We start from the raw sequence: 21,595 nt of genomic DNA, 5'->3' as shown, positions 1-21,595 counted from the left end.
ATTACCTTCTGCTTCCCAACATAATGAAATGTGTTTACATTATCATGACCATGAAGGCGCTGCTCACAGATTGTGACAGACTGAGTGGAAATGATTAGTTGTCCTTTCTTGCAAAATGTTACCTTTTGGAAGAAGGCTCTTTCAGAGAGACCCAGCAGAGCTCAGAGCTGAGGAGACAGCAAGGACAAGGTCCCCTCCTGTCTCATTGCAGGTGATGGTAGATGGAGTCATTTGGCTTCCGTGCCTTGGTTCTTGGACCCACGTACCTATTCTTGTGTGAACACAGTGCTGTAGGAAGGTCTCTGAGTTAGTAGATATACTACATCCTAAAGAATAGCACCCTATCTTTTTGAAGTATTTCCTGGGAACTAGTACTTCAATTGTACAGCCAGAAGGCTGTTCTAGTGCTCTGGCAGGGGCGGGGTGGGGGGGGGAGCTGATTTTGGATGATTTAGCACATGATATGACCAGTAAACACAGTGGTCATGGGCCCACTCCTGCAACTCCTCCACTGTAGAATTCCCCCGGAAGGATGTTGTGCTGGGCCAGATTCATTCAGAGCTACAGGTCAGGCACCCTATAAGCACCTAGACAGTAGTTGCAGCAGAGACCCTGCAGGCAAGGAAACCAAATCTATACCTGAAATAGATGAACGACTGGTTGAAGATGGGAGGAACCCGAGGTTGTCAAATTGGCACCAAGTGGCTAGATGGTGTCCTTCAGGAATAGTGCCATATAGGAGTTTGGGCTCAACGTTCATTTTTGTTGCTGAAAAATTGGAGGCTAAGAGCTAGAAAAAGCTAGATCAGCCTTAGTGGTGGGTTGTCCATGCTGTTGGGCCCAAACCCAGCCTCCGTCTCCACCTCCGTGCCACCCCAACCACGCGCCCACCAGCCTCCGTCTCCACCTCCACGCCACCCCAACCACGCGCCCACCAGCCTCCATCTCCACCTCCACGCCACCCCAACCACGCGCCCACCAGCCTCCATCTCCACCTCCACGCCACCCCAACCACGCGCCCACCAGCCTCCGTCTCCACCTCCACGCCACCCCAACCACGCGCCCACCAGCCTCCATCTCCACCTCCACGCCACCCCAACCACGCGCCCACCAGCCTCCATCTCCACCTCCACACCACCCCAACCACGCGCCCACCAGCCTCCGCCTCCACCTCTGTGCCACCCAACCACGCGCCCACCAGCCTCCGTCTCCACCTCTGTGTCACCCCAACCACGCGCCCACCAGCCTCCGTCTCCACCTCCACGCCACCCCAATCATGCGCCCATCGTGACAGCTCTGAGTGGCCAGGTGTTAACCCGTAGAGTAACGTCTATGTGAGTTTTCAGTGCCTTTTCTAAGTAGATACTTCCTGCTAGGCATTAACTAATGATACAAACATCTTCACACCTTGTGCCCACCTTCCTGTGTCCATCTCCATGCACCTATCTCAAAGAGTCTTGTCTTCTGGGCCCCCCGCCCCACCAGAGGGTCAGGCTATTTGCCACTGCCCAGGACTCTGTATACAGCCTACTGCCAGGCCACTACTTCTTCCACATCAAGTGGATGAGTGGGGACCCTGCTGGCAGCTCCATCCACGGGGAAGAGCTTCCCTCCCCATTCCACTGTCCTCAGGGCTTCCTTCGAATGGGGCTGGGACGTATTTATACCTGTTTTCAGCCTCACCCATCTACCCAGGCAATCCATTCATAAGCCAAACTCACTTTTATTCTTCCTCCTTCAGATGTTCTTACAAAATCCCCTGAAAGGTGCAAGCCAGGGAGTGGGCCCTGCTGCAGCTGTGGAGGGTCACGGGTGGCTTCCACATGCCCTTCGGTCCTTCTAATAGTCCGTGCTGGATGCGGCCAGCGTCACGGCTTGGTGGGCATGTCAGAACTGAGCTCACAGTGAGAAGTTCCGGCATCAGGGTCACTTGGGACCTGATGGTAACATGGTCCGTCTCTGCCAGAGCCTAATGACATGCCCCAGGCCGCTTCTGCAATGTCAGGTTGCCACCTGCGGCGGGTGGCACCGCCTCACTCCTGAGCCCCGGGGACCTGTGCTGCAACCCCCTGCTGGAGCCTGCCACGAGCTCCACAGCGCTCCCTCGCCCACCTAGACACTCCCAACACCGCGGTGTCCGCAGGACCATGTGATCCAAGGGCAGAGCCGACTGCGTCTTGACCTACGTATTCTATACTGTCGTCTTCTGCTCCAGGTCCCACTCAAAGCTGACAGGCCCCAAACCCAACCACTATCCGCCAACGTAATTAAAATGCAGCCAAATGCCCACATATTAATAACAAATGTTTACATTGGGACGTGAAATACTTAAAACACTGCTTTTGCTCACCCAAAAGTTGATGGTGTTTTCATAAATATTCTGGCTTCTGGCTGTGTCGTGTCATGAGGTACACCTCCTTAGCAGACATTCAACTCGCACTTCTTGAAATTTTAATGTTCTACCAGTTGTATTTGGAATGTGACCAAGACTGTCCACACACATTGTTTTGTTAAAAACATTGTGTTTAGACCTGTGGGCATTTTTTTTTTTCTTTTTAAACACTGGCCAAAAAATATTGCATTTAAAATGCTCTGTGAAGCCTGGGTATTAATGATCGAGAGGTACCCCACAGGGAAAATACTCATTGAGAGACATTCTGTAGGATTTTTCTGTCACAGGCTGAGTTCTGTTAAGTGCAGTGGAGAGAAAGGAAACAGGAAGGAAGATCAGGAAGGGGGGGAGGAAGCGGGTGCCAGCGAGTTCAACAGGGCAGTTGGGAAAGGTCTCACCGAGATGAGCACTGAGCAAAGACCGAGAGAGGAGAGAGAGTATGCCACGTGGTAATCCGGCAGGGAGAAAATCAACATTTGGGAGAAGAAGTAGGGTATTTGAAAGGCCCCAAGGTAAGACCAAGGCTAGAGTCTCGGTGCACAGCAGGTTCAGGATGACAGAGTGACGGGAGCTGTACGAGCAGGAGTGAGGGTGGCAGGAGGTAAGGGGGTGGGTAGGAAGGCAGGGAGGGGACCTGGGGGGTCACAGGAGGGCTGTGCCATCTCTTGTAATCACTACGGATTCTGCTAAGAGGTTGAAGGTCATGAGTTCTGAGCTGAGCAGACAAGAATACATTTCATCAACTCTAAGGCAAAGCTTTGGTTTTGTTTTTCACGTTTTAACATCACTGAAATAAAGACATGTCTTGAAATCAATGCTGTATTAGGGGGTGATTTTTTTTCTAACTTAGTCATACATAAAATAATGGTGTGTTGTAAAAATCTTTGTTGTCTTAACTGTGAGAAATGTAGTAATCTGACTTACATGTTAATAGCATCAGTCCAGTTGCTATTTGAGAAAAGATACCAAGGGCTGCCTAAAAAGAAACCTAAATTATTTGGAAATTAAATAATATATTTGTACAAATTTCATGGGTCAAAAATAAGTCACATGGGGAATTAGAATATATTTTGAACTGAGGTATAATGAAGAAAAACATAAAATTTTGTTCTTGCATAGAAATATGGAGATTTAAACTTAGAAAAGAAAATCTATTTACAAATTATAGTATATAATGAAAAATGCTTAAAATGAAAACATATTCATAAAAATACATTTAAAAGTGTAATACTTTAAGAATCTTGGATTTATATGTATTTGTTTGTACCTCAATGGTCCATTAAAAATTACATACAGTAGAAATTTCTACTACTAGCATGTTTATACTTACAAAAAGGAACAAAAATGCTATAGAAATATACAAAAGCAAGATGCTGTGTTTTAATTCCTACTTGTCTGACCTGTCTTTGATTACTCTTCACAATTGCCTCCACCTCGAGGTTAAATGTGCACAGACAATTTGTGGGGAATCAGCTTCTGTATTCTCAACACGTCATGTTTTCTAATGTTAAACACTCGAGAAAGTGACTGAGAGAGCTCCTTCTTTCCCTGCCGTTTCATAGCCAGTTATACTTGATTTCTGGAAGGAAGAAGTTACCCTCATTCCTAACGTGAATATAGTGAGTTGCTCTACAGAGGGGAACCTCTGGTGTACGTGACAGAAGGACAGTTCAAAAAATGCACATCGGGGAAGACTCCCTCAATCAAACCTTGACAATCCAGCCCACCATGTCAACCAGAGATGCATTTCCAACAAGCTTTTCCCTTTTGTATTTGATATATAGTAGCAGCATTTTAATATTATGTCATCTCTTATCAAATACATATTAATTTTTGAATTGAGAAGCTCATCCAGAGGAAACTAAAAAACACTTAGAGCTTGATGTCCACAAAAATTGATTTAATTTCCAATTTTTTACATATTTTTGTTACAGAAAGGAAGATGGCAGATCAATAAAAGTCTTTCAAAATGAATACATATTGGGACAATATATAGGTAAATTGTAATGGAAAAAATATTTCACAGAGATAAAAAATGATGCCTACTGACCACCTGTGAGAGTTTGTGTATATCTTTAAAGTAGATATTTATTGTTGAAAATGTGTACTTTTCTATAAATTTAAAATATGAATAAAAGAGGAAAGTGGAGTATTATTAAAATGCACATGACCATAACATTTATTGAGTATTTACTATGTGCTTGGATCTTTGCAAAGTAGTTTCATAGACAGCCCACTTCATTGTCACAAAACGATTGCAGGACAGATGTGATGCCCAGACAATAGATGTGGAGTTTGAGACCCACAGAGGTTAAGTCCCATGCCAAGGACCACCCAGCTAGTTAACTGCCAAACTCAGAATCTAACTGAGGCCTCTGGACACCATCTCAAATGACACAGCTACCTACGTTTTTCTATTTTTGCTTCAATAATAACAATTTAAGTAATGCATCAGACATACTTAATAAACCCAGTTTTTGGCATGGCAGGCCATGCATAAGAAAGAGAAGTTGTGGTTTCTCGTAATCTAGTTGTAAAATAGGCTATGCCGTAATGCTTTCATTCAAATCCTTCCTTTTTCTGTTTCCTTCCTTCTTCCCTCCCCTCCTTCTTTTCTTCCTTCCTCCCTTCACTCTTTTCTTCTTTCCTTAAATGAATGACTACCGATTTTGCTGCTACTCTGACACATTACTTAGCACTGAGAGGTCTATGCCTTATCTCAAGTATATAAATTTACAGCAGAATTTACAATAAGGAAATCTGTTGTAGGCATTCAGAAGGGAAAGAATCCTATATGCTAGTTCTTAGGTGCGTCTTGAGTTGTACAACTAGTTAAAGTCACTTCTCAATATAACTAGTGCTTACAACTTAATGAACAATCATCTCAAACTCATTAATGAATTGCCTTTAACCACTTATTCCTTGCAAGAAAGAGGGGGGGAAGTGCGCCCTCTGTGACTGAGAGTCTCAGGGAAATAAAATACTAACGGGATATGAACTTCTTAAAAGCACGTAAATAAGAGCAGCAGGGGCCCTGATGGGTCAACCCCCCCCCCACCGCCGCCGCCCACCCCGGGCCTCACCGTCCCCGGTACACTCCTCCTCACGAGCTGCAGGGCACTTCCTGTTGACCCCTCTGTCTCTGTCTACTGGGTGATGAGGTCTGTGAGGGACCCTGAAGCATCTGCAGCGCTTCGCAGAGGCTGCATAGTCGTCGGTTCTAAATGATGTGTTTCATCAGTGACTAAAAGCACCACTAGAGTCGTACAAGGAGGGGAGAACCCAATCACAGGTAAGGTGACACTTCTTAACACCGAATTTCACCAGTCTCTGAAATCATTTCAGGAATGGGAGCAACGGGGATCTCTCCTCCTCTCAGATCTCCTGCAAAGCACTGATATAATTAGGCAAGAGGGAAAAACTCACCGTCCTACTGGAAACCGGGGAAGGAGGACACGCACGGAGGTTTCTATTAGATATGAGAATGGAGAGGTTTATTTCTCACTCACAAGACAGTCCAAGTGTAGGGAATCCCAGATGTAACGCACAATTGCACGTTGCTAACCTCTGGTTTATTCTGTTTCGCTGTCCTGCTGCCTTCGTGTGTAATTCCCATCTCATGTCTAAGGGACTGTCGCAGCGCCTCCCACCGCACGCACGTTCCACTGAGCGGGAGGGAAAGGAGAGGACCGCGTGCGTCCCTTGCCTGTGAAGGCGCGACGTGGCACCTGCCGCATCTCCCCTTCTATCATTGGCCCAAATCCAGTCCTCTGGTCAAAACCAGCTGGAAGGGAGGCTCTTTCTGTTGTTTTCGGCAGGTCAGCCATGTGACCTACTAAAATATTTACTTCTACAGAAGAAAAAGAGATTTACTGGAGGAAGAGCTAACAGTCTGTGCTGAAATATAGTTTGGACATAATTTCATAGATTAATATGAAAGTTGATAGAAATTCCTTTCATGTGAAGAGGAAGCATTGTTTTCTGTGGAAAAAAAAAAAAAAGGAAGAGACTTGATAAAACCACATCTACCAAAAGTCTAGCAGAGGAGGGTGGGATAGACCCCCGGTAAAGATGGGGCAACCCTGACCCCAGAAAGTCCACAGCAGCTTCTGTGGGTGTCAGGAAGGCAGAATCCTCTAGAAGGGCCCGGGAGTCTCAACAAGATGGCAAAGCAACTACTCAGCCCAGAGGAAGTCTGACAGCAGCCCCCTTTCTAATCCCCACCGTGCCCTGCCCCTCGTGGCTGGGTCTCAGAAAAGGCTGCGTGGATGTGGAACAGATTCACACCTTTCCTTTACCCCTTCATTTGGGCCTTAACAGTCAGACAGGACTCGTTTCACCTACACAGGCTGCACAAAACCAGCAGAGCTCTCTCTTCTTAAAGCTGAACAAAAAGAGAAAGATGTCCAGACATAAGAACGACACGTGGTTCAAAAGAAAGAACGGGCTGAGGAAGAGGCAAATGCACATCAACGGGAGAGATATGCTGCAAGAAATGATATTTTTGAAAATATCTCAGTTTTGCTCTTAACAATTAGATAAGACATACACCACAAAACAAATCGATGAGGCTGTCCTAAAAGGAGCACCGTCTAAGAGAAGGAAAGAATTCTCAGGGCTCAAACACATCATGGCAGAATTAAACGTTGCAATGTGGATAGGAACTGAATACAATGCAAGATCACATCAGTGAAGGAGAGAACCAGCCTAATCAATGACCCCAGGTGGCAGAATGCAAAGATGAGGAGACAAAAACAATGAGATAAAAGATTCAAATACAACTTGAGGACGCAAGCCTGATTAGTGTATTAACGTAACACTTCACACTTTAAAAGTTCCTCCAAGAATCAGGAAACATTCGTATTTCTCCAACATATACTCAATAACATTTTCCAATTTCAAAAATAGAGGAGAAAACCACCTGTTTGCATCTACTCAAAATAAGAAGGAAGAGAAAGAAGTGAAAGAGGGAGAAAGGACGTTGTGATGTATTTCAACCTCCAATAAATGTAAGTTTAAAAATGTCAAAGACTGTAAACTTGTTCACTTGTCCACAGCACATAGGAGGTACAGGCAGAGAGTAGGTGCTCAACAGATAGCTTGAGGAAATGAAAATCAGTGTTTTAAGTAGACAAACTTTTGACCAAAAATTCTACAACAAGACATACTGTTGTCCTGGTTTGAGAAAAATAGACAACCTCATATGTGAATTTAGAGAATATACTTTGCTCTTATACATTTGTGAAAAACATATTTAAAAGTGCATGACAGCTGGCTGAAAAAGAAATGAAAGCATAGACATGAAGATTGGGGGCATCATGATATTACAAACAACCTGTGGGAAGAAATCACATTAAATGTAGAGTAAGTCTAAACAGTTTTTGTTAAAAATCATACACTTAAAGCAAATGAGAAAACACTTTTTCAAAGTATTATAACACAATATAAATAAATAATATATAAATATTTTATACCTATAATATTAAGAATGTTATAATCACATAAGATAAAATACACGCTTACTACGTATCTGGGTTTTAAGTCTCAGATTAAGATCAGGGAATTTAGGGATTTAGGTTGACAGTCATAGAATAAAACCACATTAAAGTTTCTATTTTATTCAGGAAACATATACACATGCATACTGTATTTTATTTGATGTTTCAATTTTTTAAAAACATCATGCAAGATTTAATTTTTTAAAACAAGTGAATTTACAAAGAAAGTGGTGCACTGAATTAATGAAACTGCGGTCTGTTTAGGTCTGAATTCAGATGTCCAGAATGCATGCTGGGTCCTGATCCATCCTTGTCCTTTCTTGGTCCAGATACCAGCTGTTTTGCTGCTGGCCTGTCAGAATGGATCACGGCGACCTCCCTGGTGCACCAGGTAACCGAGAACTGCCTTACCTCTCCTGAACTTGTGTCCCTCCGCCAGTAGCCGTGCACGTAAAGGGGTCTGTGATCTGCCTGGGCTCTGCCTCAAAGTGCCACCTCGCAGGAGGCCCATGTGCATCCCACCCACCACCACCTCAGGCGCACACCCCCTGCATGCCACAAGCCCAGGCCATTGACAGCTGCTTTGTCTTGTGCTTACAAAGTTAGCTTGCTGGTGAAGGACCTCAGAGCACTACTTCTCTGTGATGACACTTCGACTCATTTGGATCTGAGATTACCCACGTGCAGATTTCTGGCCCCGGGGCTTCCAGCCAGCCTTTAGGGACACGTCCTCTTCCCAGAGATGTGCATGAATTATCCCATCAAGAGGAACTGTAGGACTAAGGAACCGTCCAGCTCACTGGTTCTAGTTAGTGGCCCTGAATCTGAGAGCCTTCTCTCTGCTTAAATGCACTTACATTTGCATACCGGTGTGTATGGGGTTCCAGGAATTCATAACAGTTCACGTCTCACAACAAAGCCACCCTGTGAAGGACCAGCTCAGCAGGACCCAGAAATGTATCCATGGTCCCCATCCTGCCTCCTGCCCAGAATTCTCACTCCCTGAATCACCTCTCAGACGACAGCCGGCACTGAGGAACTGTTGAAAAGCCACTGTATTTGCTCTCCTCTGTTTGCTTTTCACACCTTTCCTGTTTCAGGGGGAGGTGATCCGGCTTTTAGGTTTAAAAGGACCGGCTTCTGAGCCCTAGGCTCCACTGAGGAGTGAAAGTAAACAGGAGGGAGAAGGTTCACAGAATTCTTTATAACCCGTATGGTAAATAATGTCCACAGGATGCTGAGAACAAAATCTGTCGAGGAAATTCCACAACTAAATGATGAAGCTTGACGGTACCCAATGGAGAGGCCTGGCTGGTGTTTGCTTTGATCTAAGGACCCGGTCACAAGAGAGTTTGGGAGGAGAGAGTTCAGAAACAAAGGGAAAAACAACATTAAATAATCCAAAGAGTATGACTGTTGTTTGGTAGCAGCCAGGACTGGGTTTCCACCTCAGAGGAAAAACCAAATCAGGGGCTCAGAGAAACAGACTTTCTTTTGATTCGCATTTAGAGATTTGGGAGAAGGGTTATATGCCAGTTTGTCCCCAGTGTCCAGGACTTTTTTTTAAATTTTCCTATAAAGGGACGAACTTCAATCTCAGAAGCACATTTAAGTTAATGATGAGATATGAAGGGCGAATATTACCTCCTCTCTCTCTGTTCACCTACCCCAGGGAACACACTCCCATGTGGCAATGCTTCAACTGCCCCCACAGTTTTTCTCAGAGACATGAAAGGATGCTGAATTAGGTTTAATAGTTTACAATCCGAATGTGTCTTTATGAAACGTCAGCTGTGTAATTTATGGAAATTAGGCATGCCTGCATCTCCATTGCGCTGTGGGGCGTCATGATACAGTAGGATTAGTCAGGAAGACAGAGGTCTCATGATATATGAACACACATTGTGTCCAAACACTGCCCAGAGACTGGAGACGGATTTAGAAACCCTATTGTCCATCACAAGGGTGGGGGGGGGGGGCAGTTTCAAGAATAATGTCGTTTTGCCGTTGTTGTCGTCGTTTTGTTGTTTTTAATGGAGGGAGGTAGCTCTTTTGTGTGTTTGCTTCATATTTTACCCCCAAAACCACATGATATATCACTGTGTTTTATCTTAGAAGGGATTCTTTAGTGGGTTAGAAAGACAGGGTTACATAGGCTTCAGATAACTCTGCCTGGGGATGGTGTTCAGTTGTTTAAACTAGAAAGTCTAGCAATTTCTGATAAACATCGGGATAAGCAAGTCTGTACTTTTCAGAGATGTCTGGATTATTCCTTCTCATCTTTAGTAAAGCATTACTCTACTTTGTAAGTAGAAAAAATTTCTTTGGGTTAAAACCCATTGAGGGTGCTATGTTAAATTTGGAAGAAATGCATTTCCTGACCCTCACGTGTCTTGGAAAACACTCCTCTGAAGGTTTTAGAAATAAAAAAGGCAGCAACAATAATAATCATGATAACTGGTAATAATAAAAGTCGCTTCCTTTTCATGCACGCCATTTATTTTTCAAAGATGAGCCACCTACATGGATTTTGTGGATCCAAGCACGTTCACTTGCCTGAAAATTCAGTTCGATTTACCTTTCCAGCGTTTGGTCTCAGCCAGTCACACCTGGCCAGGGTGGACGTGGTTTTTAAACAGCAGTGGGTGTCCTGCCAGGAAGGGATGGGGCGTCAGCAGGTGCTGCTTCGCCTCCGGAGACTGTGCAGAAGCTCCAGAGCCGTCCACGCGCACACTTGCTGAGGATCTGCGGAGCTGTGCTCACAAATGACACGCTGCTTAACGCAGGGCTCCATGACGTGTTCCCAGCTGATGACACTGCAGACACGCACAGTCTGATTACAAAGAAGAAATAAGGATTAACTCTGATTATGTGGAAAGAGTGTAGCTGCATATCAAATAACTTCCTCACTCTGGCTTTATAAAAAAAAAACAAAAACAGACACTGACTACAAATCACTGAAAAACATGGAACCCAGTGGAAAACTGGATCCGATGAGCCACACTTACAGCCAGACACACACACACACACACACACACGCATCTCAAATGCTGTTTGTTGGGGACGCTGGCTTCCTTAGACATGGGGACCCTGCCATCTAGTGGGGTTCTGTGGTATCACGTCTGAGACCGTTTTGGGACATACTATCGAAATAGGTGAAGTTAAATCTTGATTCATTTTAGAGCTGAAGCATTTCAGAACTATTTTATAGACTGAGAAATGAAAGATGTTTCCCAAAGGCTCACAGTGAGTTAAATGTAGTGTTTAAAATAGTTCAAAATAACAGGCCTCTCAAATACGATACTTTATTACTTAGACACACGATTAATTCTGTTTCATTTTATCTAACAACATTTTTGCAATTTGCATTGCTATTTATCAATGAAAACCTTTTTTTAATAATTCACAATTAATCTATAAAACAAATTGTATATTATTTTCTAGCTAATTATTCCTTTGCCTAGCGGTGAAATTTTAATAACTCATGAAAATGGTTGTTTTGGTTTATTTTTGGTTTTGGTTTTCTCTCATGAAAAAAGTAATCCAGAGTTAAGTAATAATATCCTGACTCATTTTTATACTTCACTGAGTCTTTACCTTATCTTTTGAGCTTCCTAAACAACAGTTGACTTAGTTTTTTAAAAATCATAGTACTATGTGTGTAAAAATTCATCTGCTTTTTAAAAGAAAACTCTAACAAACTGGTGAAGGAATTTTTTTTCACTAGAATCACACAACTGGTAAAAATTAAGTATTCTATCATATTAAAATAATATCTTCAAGCAATAAGGACTCATTCACTTTTTCGTTCAATAAACGTCTTTTAGGTCCCTACTAGCTGTCCAGCATGGGAACAGTACAATAAATGGCATATTTGTTTCTTAAAAAAAAAAAAAGATGCAGAATTTTAAACACAAAAAGAAAAAAAAAATTTAAAAGAGAGCTCTTGAGTACCAGAATAGACAAACCTACAGAAAAATAATCACATACATCACAGGCAGGCTGATGGAAGCATGTGTGTAATGAACAGCAGAAATCGGCGAGCTCTGCAGTGATGCAGGTCTGGGAAGGTTTCACATTGAGAAACATTCAACATGCAGAGAAAGGATCAGCAGAAGTTTCCCAAGTTGGTGATTAAGCGGAGGGCATTTGGGGAGGAGGAACAGCACTGGTGAAGTATCTTGATGTGATAAGGAAGAGGACAAGTTCAGTGTGATCAGAGTGTGTGTGTAGAGGTGGTATTAAGCTAATTAAATGAAGAGGCCATTAAACTGAGGGGGTCTAACGCCACGGCAGCCAGAGTGAATAAGCAAGCCAAATCCAAGCCTGTAAATACCCCAGGCTGTGACATCAACAGGCTAAGCACAGTCAGTCACCAACAGCCCTCTAGGCTGTAACCCACCGCCAACTGATAACTTTCTTACTCTGCTTCTGCCTTTTCTCTGCAAAAGTCTCTCCTGGGCTCTGTCGGTGGAGGAATACTCCTAACTATCCAACTGGGTGCTGCTTCATTCCAACTGCTTTTTGCTCAGACTCTTAAAGATCGTGATATACCTCAGTCTCCCTTTTAGCAGTGCACACAGCCAGACACCAGGAGGGAGTGGGCAGGACCAGGTCCTTAGCAAGCCTTGCTCCTGCTGGGACAGCTTATGGGCAAAGAAGAATGTAGGTCCCCTTCTCGTCACCAGCCATCCGAAAGGTTCCGACCTCTCCTGGTCCAGAAGAAGTGGGATACGGCGTGAAGTGGGGAGTGCGTTGGGTTATCAGTCGGTAGGAGAAGGGTTTGGTTTGGAAAATCCACCGTGTGACTTTTTGGAGGAAGATTAAGTCTGGTTAGAGTTACCTGGCCTGTCTGTCCCCTTTTCTGTAAAAGACAAAGCCCTCGCAAAATATTTATTTTATAAGCAGTTTGTCAAAAAAAAAAAAGGTTTTCTGGTTAGATGCACTTTTTGAACTTTTTAATATAGTATGATTTATTCTTAGAAAAATGTTCCTAAGGGAACATAAATTTTCATGCGTTTTCACAAACAAAATTATAAGGAGCACCCAGATCAAGAAATGAAACAGCAGCGTTACTCCAGACACCTCCGAGGAGGCAGTCCGGGAGCCTCCCCCAAGGGCAGCCCCCTCCTTCTAACACCATGGATTTGTTTTGCTCATTTCTGAATTTTATCAGAATGGAAGCTCTACAGTGCCCCACTGCTGTGTCGCTGCCCTCAGAAATGCTGCCCTGAAGAGTCCGCACGTGTCTTTCCTGTAAGACTTCTCATCCGGGAGGGTCGGTGTGCCGGCTGCCGCACCTGAGGACGACTGTCTCGCAAACCAGAATGACCTTCCCAGAGCCGCACAGGAGGCCGCGTGTGCTCTTGGCAGAGTGCTCAATTCTGGTGCCTGCACTGCTCCTTCTAGGTCTGAGGTCGGCAAACTTCTTTGTAAAGAGCCAGGTAATGCATATGTCCAGCTTTGCAGGCCCACACGGCCTCTGCTTCCTGTTCTCCCTCTCCCTCTCCTCTTCCTTTCTTTTTCTTCATCTATTTAACCAGGTAAAGACCATCCCTGGCTCACTAGTCACACAGAAACAGGCCATGGGCAGTGTCTGATCTATCGCTGGCCAGCCCACATCTGAACCTGACACAGTTTCCACAGCAATCCAGCTTAGAAAATAGTCACGCTTTCTTCCCTCGCACAGGAAGGAAATGGATTTTTCCAGTCTCCAGAGAAACCACTCATAGGGGCATGTCTGGTCCAGTTTTACAAGCACATAGACTATCTTGGTGGGTTTCTGCATGTCTGGATTAGACTGCTGGCTCTGTCCCACAGAGATCTCATTATAGAAGCTAAAATGATTGATGAGGTCTGGCTGGGCTCCTGCCAGGGTCGCTTCCTCTATGCCTACCTCTTCCATGGGGCAGGCAGAGCCAGGTCTATATTTCACTTATCTCTCCAAGAACGCTCATCTGTCCCAAGCTGGAGAATGTGCTCTCGGTCCTGGACGGAGCTGTGATGCTCTGCCAGGGGTCTGCTTCCCCTTTCAGCGAAGTGGTTGAGAGTTCAGGGAGCTGGCTCTCTAAACCTCATCGCCACGAATCACCACGTGCAGCCCTGAGGAGGAAGCGTCCCCCCACGGTTTTAAGCCCCATCCGAGGCCCCGGGAAGGTCCTGATGGCCTGGGAAAAGCTGAAGTTCAGTAGGAATCCCGGCCAACGCACAGCAGGACAAATTTCATCCTTACTTTGGAGAGTAACCTGAGGTAGCCTGGAAGCTTAGAGGGTGTAATGGTTAATTTTACCTGTCAATTTGCATAGGTGATGGTGCCCAGATGTGTGGCCCGACACCAATCTAGACCTTGTGAAGGTGTTCTTTAGATGTCATTAACATCTAAATCAGTAGGCCCAGTAGAGCACATTCCCTGCCATAGTGCAGGTGAGCCTCATTCGGTCAGATGAAGGCCTTGAGAGAAAAGACTGAGGTCTCCCAAGAAAGAAGGAATTCAGACTCAGGACCACAGCACCAACTCTCCTCTGGGTCTTCAGTCTCCTGGCCTACTCTGCAGATTCATACTTGCAAACACCCACAACTGTGTGAGCCAATTCCTTAGAACAAAATTTCTCGAGATAGCGGTAGAGATATATCCTATTTCTTTCATTTGAGCTAAGCTACTCATACAGCAGGACTCAATAAGGCAAATAACCATCACCACTGCAGTGCTTTCAGAGGTCCTGCCCCAGCCTGCTCTTTGGGTCATCCGTTCCTGTTTCACTCCAAATTCCTTCCTGCCATGCACACTTGAATTTCTCACATGCATTGCTTCGTTACTGCCCTTTTAATTTAGTGATGGTACCAGAATTACTCTAATTTGACTTTTGAATATCCTCCAAATTCTCTCATCTCTTTCTCCCCCCTTTTTTTCTAAGATTTTTTTTTTTTTTTGAGATAGACCATTTTTAAAGTCTTTGTTGAATTTGTTACAATATTGCTTCTGTTTCATATTTTGGTTTTTTGGCTGCCAGGCATGTGGGATCTTAGCTCCCCAACCAGGGATCAAACCCGCACCCCCTGCATTGGAAGGCGAAGTCTTAACCACTGGGCAACCAGGGAAGTCCCTTTCTCTTTCTCTCCTATTTTTTCAGCGACAAGTAGTAAGTATTCTCTTCACCTGTTTGTAACCCCACAAGATACATGCCTAGAACCAAGGCACTTAATCTCTAGAATGAGAGTAAAAATATCTTCCATACAGGCTTGCAGTGAGGATTAAAAGATATATTATCCATCAAATGGAAGAAGCACAAGTTATGGGGGCTGCATTATTTTACTATAATTATGAGGCTTAACAGCCAAGACAGGAAGCAGGGCAAAAATGGCTCAGATTTAGGGACTAAAATTTCTGGTCTCTATTCTTCTCTGCTGGATAAGGATTCTGGTGACCACCTTCAGAGCTCCTACCCCCTTTGCAGATCCTCTCTCCAACTGGTGACAGAAACCCTTCGTAAGTTCTGACGCCTGATGTGGTGATTGCATATCCAAAAACAACATAGCACTCGAGATTTCTCCAAACACAGGCAAGGATGTATGTATCATCCGAACACAAATAACTGCAGTATGGCAATAAATACCATCCAATTACTTACTAAAATTCAACTTGCATCATTCCTTCCCCAAACTTGAATCAGACATGGCTTTTCAAAGTCTATGAGGAAAAGGTCGAAATCTTTAGCTGGATATTCAAGGCCGTGTTCAATGTGGTCCCAATTTATCTTTTCATCCCACTTCCCTTGACTTATCTACACACACACTACTCATTACCCAACTTGATGCATCCAGTTATTTTTAATATACTTACCTTGCAAGATACCTTTTAAGCAATGGGACAGTTTCCCCACGGCATGCATCTTGGCCACATGATATTCACTCTTCAAAGGACAACGTAAGTGCCCTTCATTCTGTGAAGCAGTGACAGAATCCTCAAGTACGGTGACCACTGGAGTCCCACAGTAGCTATCACTCTTCTGCCTCGGAGCATCTTGAGACACTCAGAAACTGAATTTATTCCCAGTATTTCTTATGGGGAAGAACTACGCAAAGTTCTGAGACACAGACATTGATAGGTTACAAAACCCTTCTCCTCCTAAGCGAGGGAGCAGAAGCGTATTTGATTATGATAATGCTTTTGGACACAAAACTTAAAACAACTTCAAGGAAAATGAATGTTCATGCAACCAAAAATGGAAAATAATGCAGATGTCCTTCAGCGGGTAAATGGTTAAATAAACAGCGGTACATTCACACCATGGAACACGGCTCAGTAATAAAAAGGACGCAGTACTGATCTATTTAACTTAGATAGATCTCAAGGGAATTATGATGACTGAAGAAAATCTAAAAGGTTTTATACTCTACAATTCCATTTGTATATCATTCTTGAAATGATAAAATTATGAAGGAAGAAAACAGATTAGTGTTTACCAGGAACTGGCCTTGCCTTGGAAAAATTTGTCCTATTTACACAGATGGTCAGAGGACTCCAGGAGGCACACTGCATGAAAAATAGAAGCTATATACTTCCTTCCATATTTGCTTATTATCATTGCCTATATGCTTATTTTATAGTTTTCTTAGAGAATATGAGGATGAGTTGGTCATAGGTACATAGGAAATTCATCAACTTAAAAAAAAGGCAATTGTGAACTCCAGGAAAAATTGCTTTACTAGAAATGAGTTCTAACATACACATTTTGACCCACCTGTGAATAATACATACACAATCATGATATAATAAACACTGAATTTTGATGTAACCAATTTACTGTAATTAAATTGGGTGAAGGAGAGACGTGTTTGATAAAATGCTGAATAAAATACTAAAAGAGATGAGATTTGAGAGAATTAAATGTTTGTCTTCATATCAAAAGGATTAATAACTGATGTCTAATTTTGAAAAATTATGATGTAGCAATATAAGCATGTTATTAGGTGATAGGATGTTAGGTGCTATAGAAACAATAAAAATTTTTGGAAGTTATTTTCTTTAAGAAGAAGAAAGCCAAGTTTATTTTTGGTTTAAAAAACATCTAGTACTATTTTAATCATAAAGCCATCAGAATTATTGACCTTTAAAGATTATGAACAGGATTACTATACAAGTATAAAGTAATCATTTACATTTATAACTTTGAAAGCAGTAATATAGAAATAATCTGAGGTACAGGTAAACACAAATATATTAAGATGCTCCTCAAAGAGTTAATAATAATAAAGACTGGAAACAATCTAAATGTCTCTAAACAAGGAAAGAATTAAATAAATGTTGGCACATCCATCATTTTAAAAACATGAAGCCAGTAAAATGTTTTCAAAGAACTTTAATAGCATAGGAAGTTCACACATTTTGTTCATGCTATGGGATAAAAAGCAAGGTATAAATGATAGAGACCTAGTGTAAACACAAGTGTGATGTAATTATACACAGATGTACAAACAGAGGGAAAAAGACTGAAGGAAACAACTACCTTTTACCAATTGCCAAGTCTGTATAGTGATTTTTTTCTGTATTCTTTTTTGAATTTCACAAACTTTTCAAATTCTAAGTATTTTACCTTTATAATGTGAAAAACAGAAATTAACTCTTCAAAACCCAATCAATTAAAATGTCTTTGATAAGTTTGGAATATAAGATTTGAACTCAGATCAGTTTGATTTAGTGCTGCTTTCACTAGCATGTGGACCAGAATTATTTCTGATTCTTATACCTGCAGTGACAGCCCATAAGATGACCATTGAATATTTGCTAAGCCCAAGGCAGAAGCCCTTCAACGTGCAGATTCCTTAAAGCCTAGTTGGTTAAGGGTCACAGCTCCCAGAATTATAACCCTTCTTGTAAACACACCTATATCAGGTCCAACATGCCCTCTATATAAAGGGAACGTTATATTCTACACCATAGAACTGAAAGCTTTGCTTCACCTATTTAAAAAAAAAATGTTTTCAAATTAGACTTACTCATTTGTGCTGAAGCTTAGATCAGCTTCTGATCAAACTGCCTAGTAACCACAGGAAATTGGGCAGTGTGTTAATTTGCCGATCATGTATAACATCAGTTGTGTATGATGGAGTGAGACAAGTTTGGATACAAAAAAGCTCCAGGAAAAATGTGATCAGAAATAAGTGACAGCACACTTGACCTACTCTAGAACAAAGAAATTAACAGCAAGTTTGCTGAGAGGTACACATGGGGCCCAACAGAGGCAAAGGGACACAGTCTATCATCAAAACTTAAATCAGGTACCACGACACTTAACTGAATTTTTGAGTCAGAATTGTGCTTTGATTGGCTTAAAGTGTACATACTCAATAGTTATGGTGGTGCAGAAAAAGGCAGATATGATCACCGTTCAAGAACAAAGTCAATGCCAAATCTGATTTAACATTAGTCTTCAAATATGGTTGGGAGATGAGTGAAAATGTTTGAACTTTCTGCCCCTTCACCTACACCACACACATTTTTCATGTTCTGTGTGCTATCATTTTTAAAACTCTCTTCTTTTTTGTCAATACAGGTGAATCTGATTTTGTATAAGAGATACATTCTCACGACCATTTGATTTTCTATAAATTGAAGCAAGTTTTCTCCAACTGAAACTATCATGCCAAAGATGCATTCCATAAGATAAAAATGTTCATCCCCAAATACTTATAAAAACAAAATATTGAGCAAATATTTAATCCACCTATATGCACCAAACATTGTCATTTTCAAAATAATTAATATTAATATACCTTGCAGGTACAAACCTCAGGTCTGCCACCTATTAAATTGTGCAAGATCAGGCAATTCATATAACCTCTAAGTAGAACAACAATATAACTTAACTTGTCATCCAAAGGCAGTCTTTTTGATAAAGAAAGAGACAGTGTTGTCTGCCAAGACAACAAGTTACGTCAGGGCTTTCCTGACAAACCAGGTCATATGGTCTCCCTGCCTCGCTCTAAGACTGTTTCTCTTTCCACAAACTAGCCCAATATCCCTAAAAGTGATGGGAGGACCATAAGAGTTAACAATGGGTCCACAAAGCACCCAACACAGCATCTGGCATGCAGCAGTCTTTCAATGACTAGTAGCTCCCTGTCTTTTTTCTCTAATTCTTTTTCCCAAGTCAAGGAATCTAAAGATTAGCAGGAAAAACACTTAAGATAAAATCCATAAGATTCCATAGGTCTTGCAAGGCTTTTTGGTCCCAACTTGCTTTTCTAGATTCATTTTTCACTATATCCTCCCAGTTCCCAAATATGAATAGCCATGCTTACACACACGCACACACACACGCACAGACACACACACTTTATAGTCTATATCATGTACTTAGTATGATCCTCAATTACTGGATTTCTCATTTTCTTAGAATAAAAGAATAATTTTCATGAATCCAAGCCTGTTGGTCAATAATCGCCCTGCCTCAGATTCCCTATTCTCTCTTCTTCTTCTGGCAGTCTCTTATTCCATTTTAAGAACTAACTAAAATCTAACTTCCTCTCTGAAGTATGTATATTAATAGTCATTTTTTGTTTAACAAACAGCCATGAAACGTAGAGGCTCCCTGGGCCCGTGATTCTGCAGCAGGCGGTTTGGGCAGGGCTCAGGGGCACGTTGCTGGGCTTCCGTGTGTCTGCAGTTGGCTGCCGGGTCAGATTGCGGCTGGCTGGTCGGACGGCTCAGTGACACTCCAAGTGATTCCTTCCCGTCCAGCGGGTCAAGCTGGGCTGTTGGGAGGGAAACTGAGCAAGATTCTGTGAAATTGTAGGGAAGGAAAAAGTTTTCCTTAACTCTTTAAGAGTCCCTCTCTGAGTCTGAAAATTAAACCAACAAAGACAGATTAACAAGAGAAAAGCACACAAAATTATTTGGTGTAAGTTTTGTGTGACAAGGGAGCATCCATAAGGAAATGAAGACCCAAAGAAACAGAGCGGTGTTTGCACCCTGGGTCTGATGAAGAGCAGATCGTGGTGGAAGAATACGACGGGGGAAGGGGTGTGTGGCCCTTACTGAATCATACTGGAGCTAGTTAGTGAGGCCTGTCTGTTCGAATTCATCCTGGCACGGCTTTGTCTTCAGAGATAAGGTGCTCCCTTCCTGTGGGTATAGGAAGGGCGCTTTTCACGTGAGGTTTTTATAACCTGTTTCAGGGAAGAAGGATGATGGAGGAAGAGGTCAGAGTGACCTTCCTGCTTCTACTGTTTCCACAGACTCCTTCAGCTTAAAATACTCGGTATGTCAAGGTACCATAATTTGGGGTAACCTGGGAAAGGCTCCTCGGAGCCTGTGTCCAAACCTGACACAACACCACTTCTGCTGTCTCTTATTAAACAAAGCAAGTTTCACGTCCAGCCCAAAGTCAAGGGGTGAGCAAACGCACCCCAGCTGCTGACGGATGGAGCTGCAGAGTTACTTCGCAAACGATGTGGACACAGGGATGTGCGAAACGTTGGAGCCGTGTATGGAATCAACATGTTAAACGTGCCTTTACTCTTCCAGAATGAGTTAGTGGACGTATTCCACATGCTTCCCTATGGTTTACTCCTTTCCTACCCCCCCCCATGTTTTTTAACCCACTAGGTGCTTCTAAGAACACGTGACCTTGCTTTGTTTAGCTTGGCACTAATGCATGAAGGTGTGTTGTAGATATTATATAGCAACAGTTGAATTAATAAACTGACCACAGGTCAATATATTGACTCTGTATATTATTGAATGTGAAATGATTAAACAGGGATTAATTTAAGTTGTTGCAAATAGAGCCGAAAGAGATATATATTTAATTGCAATGCACAATAGCAATCATGACATCAATATTTCTTTATGCCCAACCGTAGGAATTCATTTTCAGCTTAAACGCGAATCAAAAAGTATAATTGCTACCTAATAATGATGATAACAAAAGTCTTAGGTTGATTCCTGTGAAATGTTTAATATTCAACCATCTGACCTACAAAAGCTGTGGCAAATTTTATGGTTCAACCTAATAATGATGAGGCAGTGTAACTAGTTTCCAGTTGTCAGTCAGCCTGACAGGCGCAACGGTGTTGCTTTTAGGCAGCAGTGCTGAAAGGCTGAGCAAAGAAGGAGCAGACATCTGTGGGGCTTCCTTGTAGGGAGAACACCGTCTTCGGATTAAGTGGACAAAGATGTAGTATGGACGACAACCTTGCGTATGTGTTGAGAGTATTTCAATGTCATGGGTTGTGTCCTAATACCCTTTATAGACCAGCACGTCTATAGCAGAGCACTGAAGCAGTTTCTGGCAAATGATTATGGAAACAGAGTAGGAAGATGTGGTGTTTAACAGCCCCTGTAGAATTGTGTCTCCAGACAGCATTTCTGCTGAGACCCACCTGCTACACAATACTAGGGTATAAAATGTGCTGAGAGAGTGGTCACAGGCAGGGACTAACTCTGTAGAGGGAAGTTCATGGTCATGATGCCTAAAAAATGGCAGAAAATTAAGTTACACACTCAGCTACAGACTGCATATTATAACAGTTCTGTGACTGTGGGGAAGTCTTCCCAAAGAAAGAGATACCTACGCACCATCCTTAAAGGTGAGCAAGATTTAAGAGGTTGGACCAGGGAGAGCTGGACTGTGGTTTAGCGCCCCGTGGCTTGAGTAGGGATGGCACGCTTGACCAGTTATATTCCTTCCATCTCCTGAATGAT

General features: G+C 42.7%; 1 protein-coding gene across 1 annotated transcript; it reads left to right on the top strand.

Annotated features, from left to right (window-relative positions):
* Nucleotides 1-828: 828 nt before the first annotated feature.
* On the top strand, nt 829-2,153 carry LOC130848037 (uncharacterized). The gene is made up of 2 exons (XM_057725834.1): nt 829-1,334; nt 2,006-2,153. Exons 1-2 carry the CDS (start codon nt 829-831, stop codon nt 2,151-2,153), a joined length of 654 nt encoding a protein of 217 aa, XP_057581817.1.
* Nucleotides 2,154-21,595: the final 19,442 nt, after the last annotated feature.

This window comes from Hippopotamus amphibius, chromosome 3 (genome assembly GCF_030028045.1).
Source record: "Hippopotamus amphibius kiboko isolate mHipAmp2 chromosome 3, mHipAmp2.hap2, whole genome shotgun sequence".
Classification (NCBI taxonomy): Eukaryota; Metazoa; Chordata; class Mammalia; order Artiodactyla; family Hippopotamidae; genus Hippopotamus; species Hippopotamus amphibius.
Note: the sequence above shows the minus strand (reverse complement) of the source record. Positions and strands in the feature narration are given on the sequence as shown.

Bases quoted from the DNA above. Each gene is read 5' to 3' on its own strand.
- LOC130848037 (XM_057725834.1), top strand. From the start codon at position 829: ATGCTGTTGGGCCCAAACCCAGCCTCCGTCTCCACCTCCGTGCCACCC. The intron at 1,335-2,005 runs GTGAGTTTTCAG...CTGCAATGTCAG, and splicing joins ACCCGTAGAGTAACGTCTAT to GTTGCCACCTGCGGCGGGTG.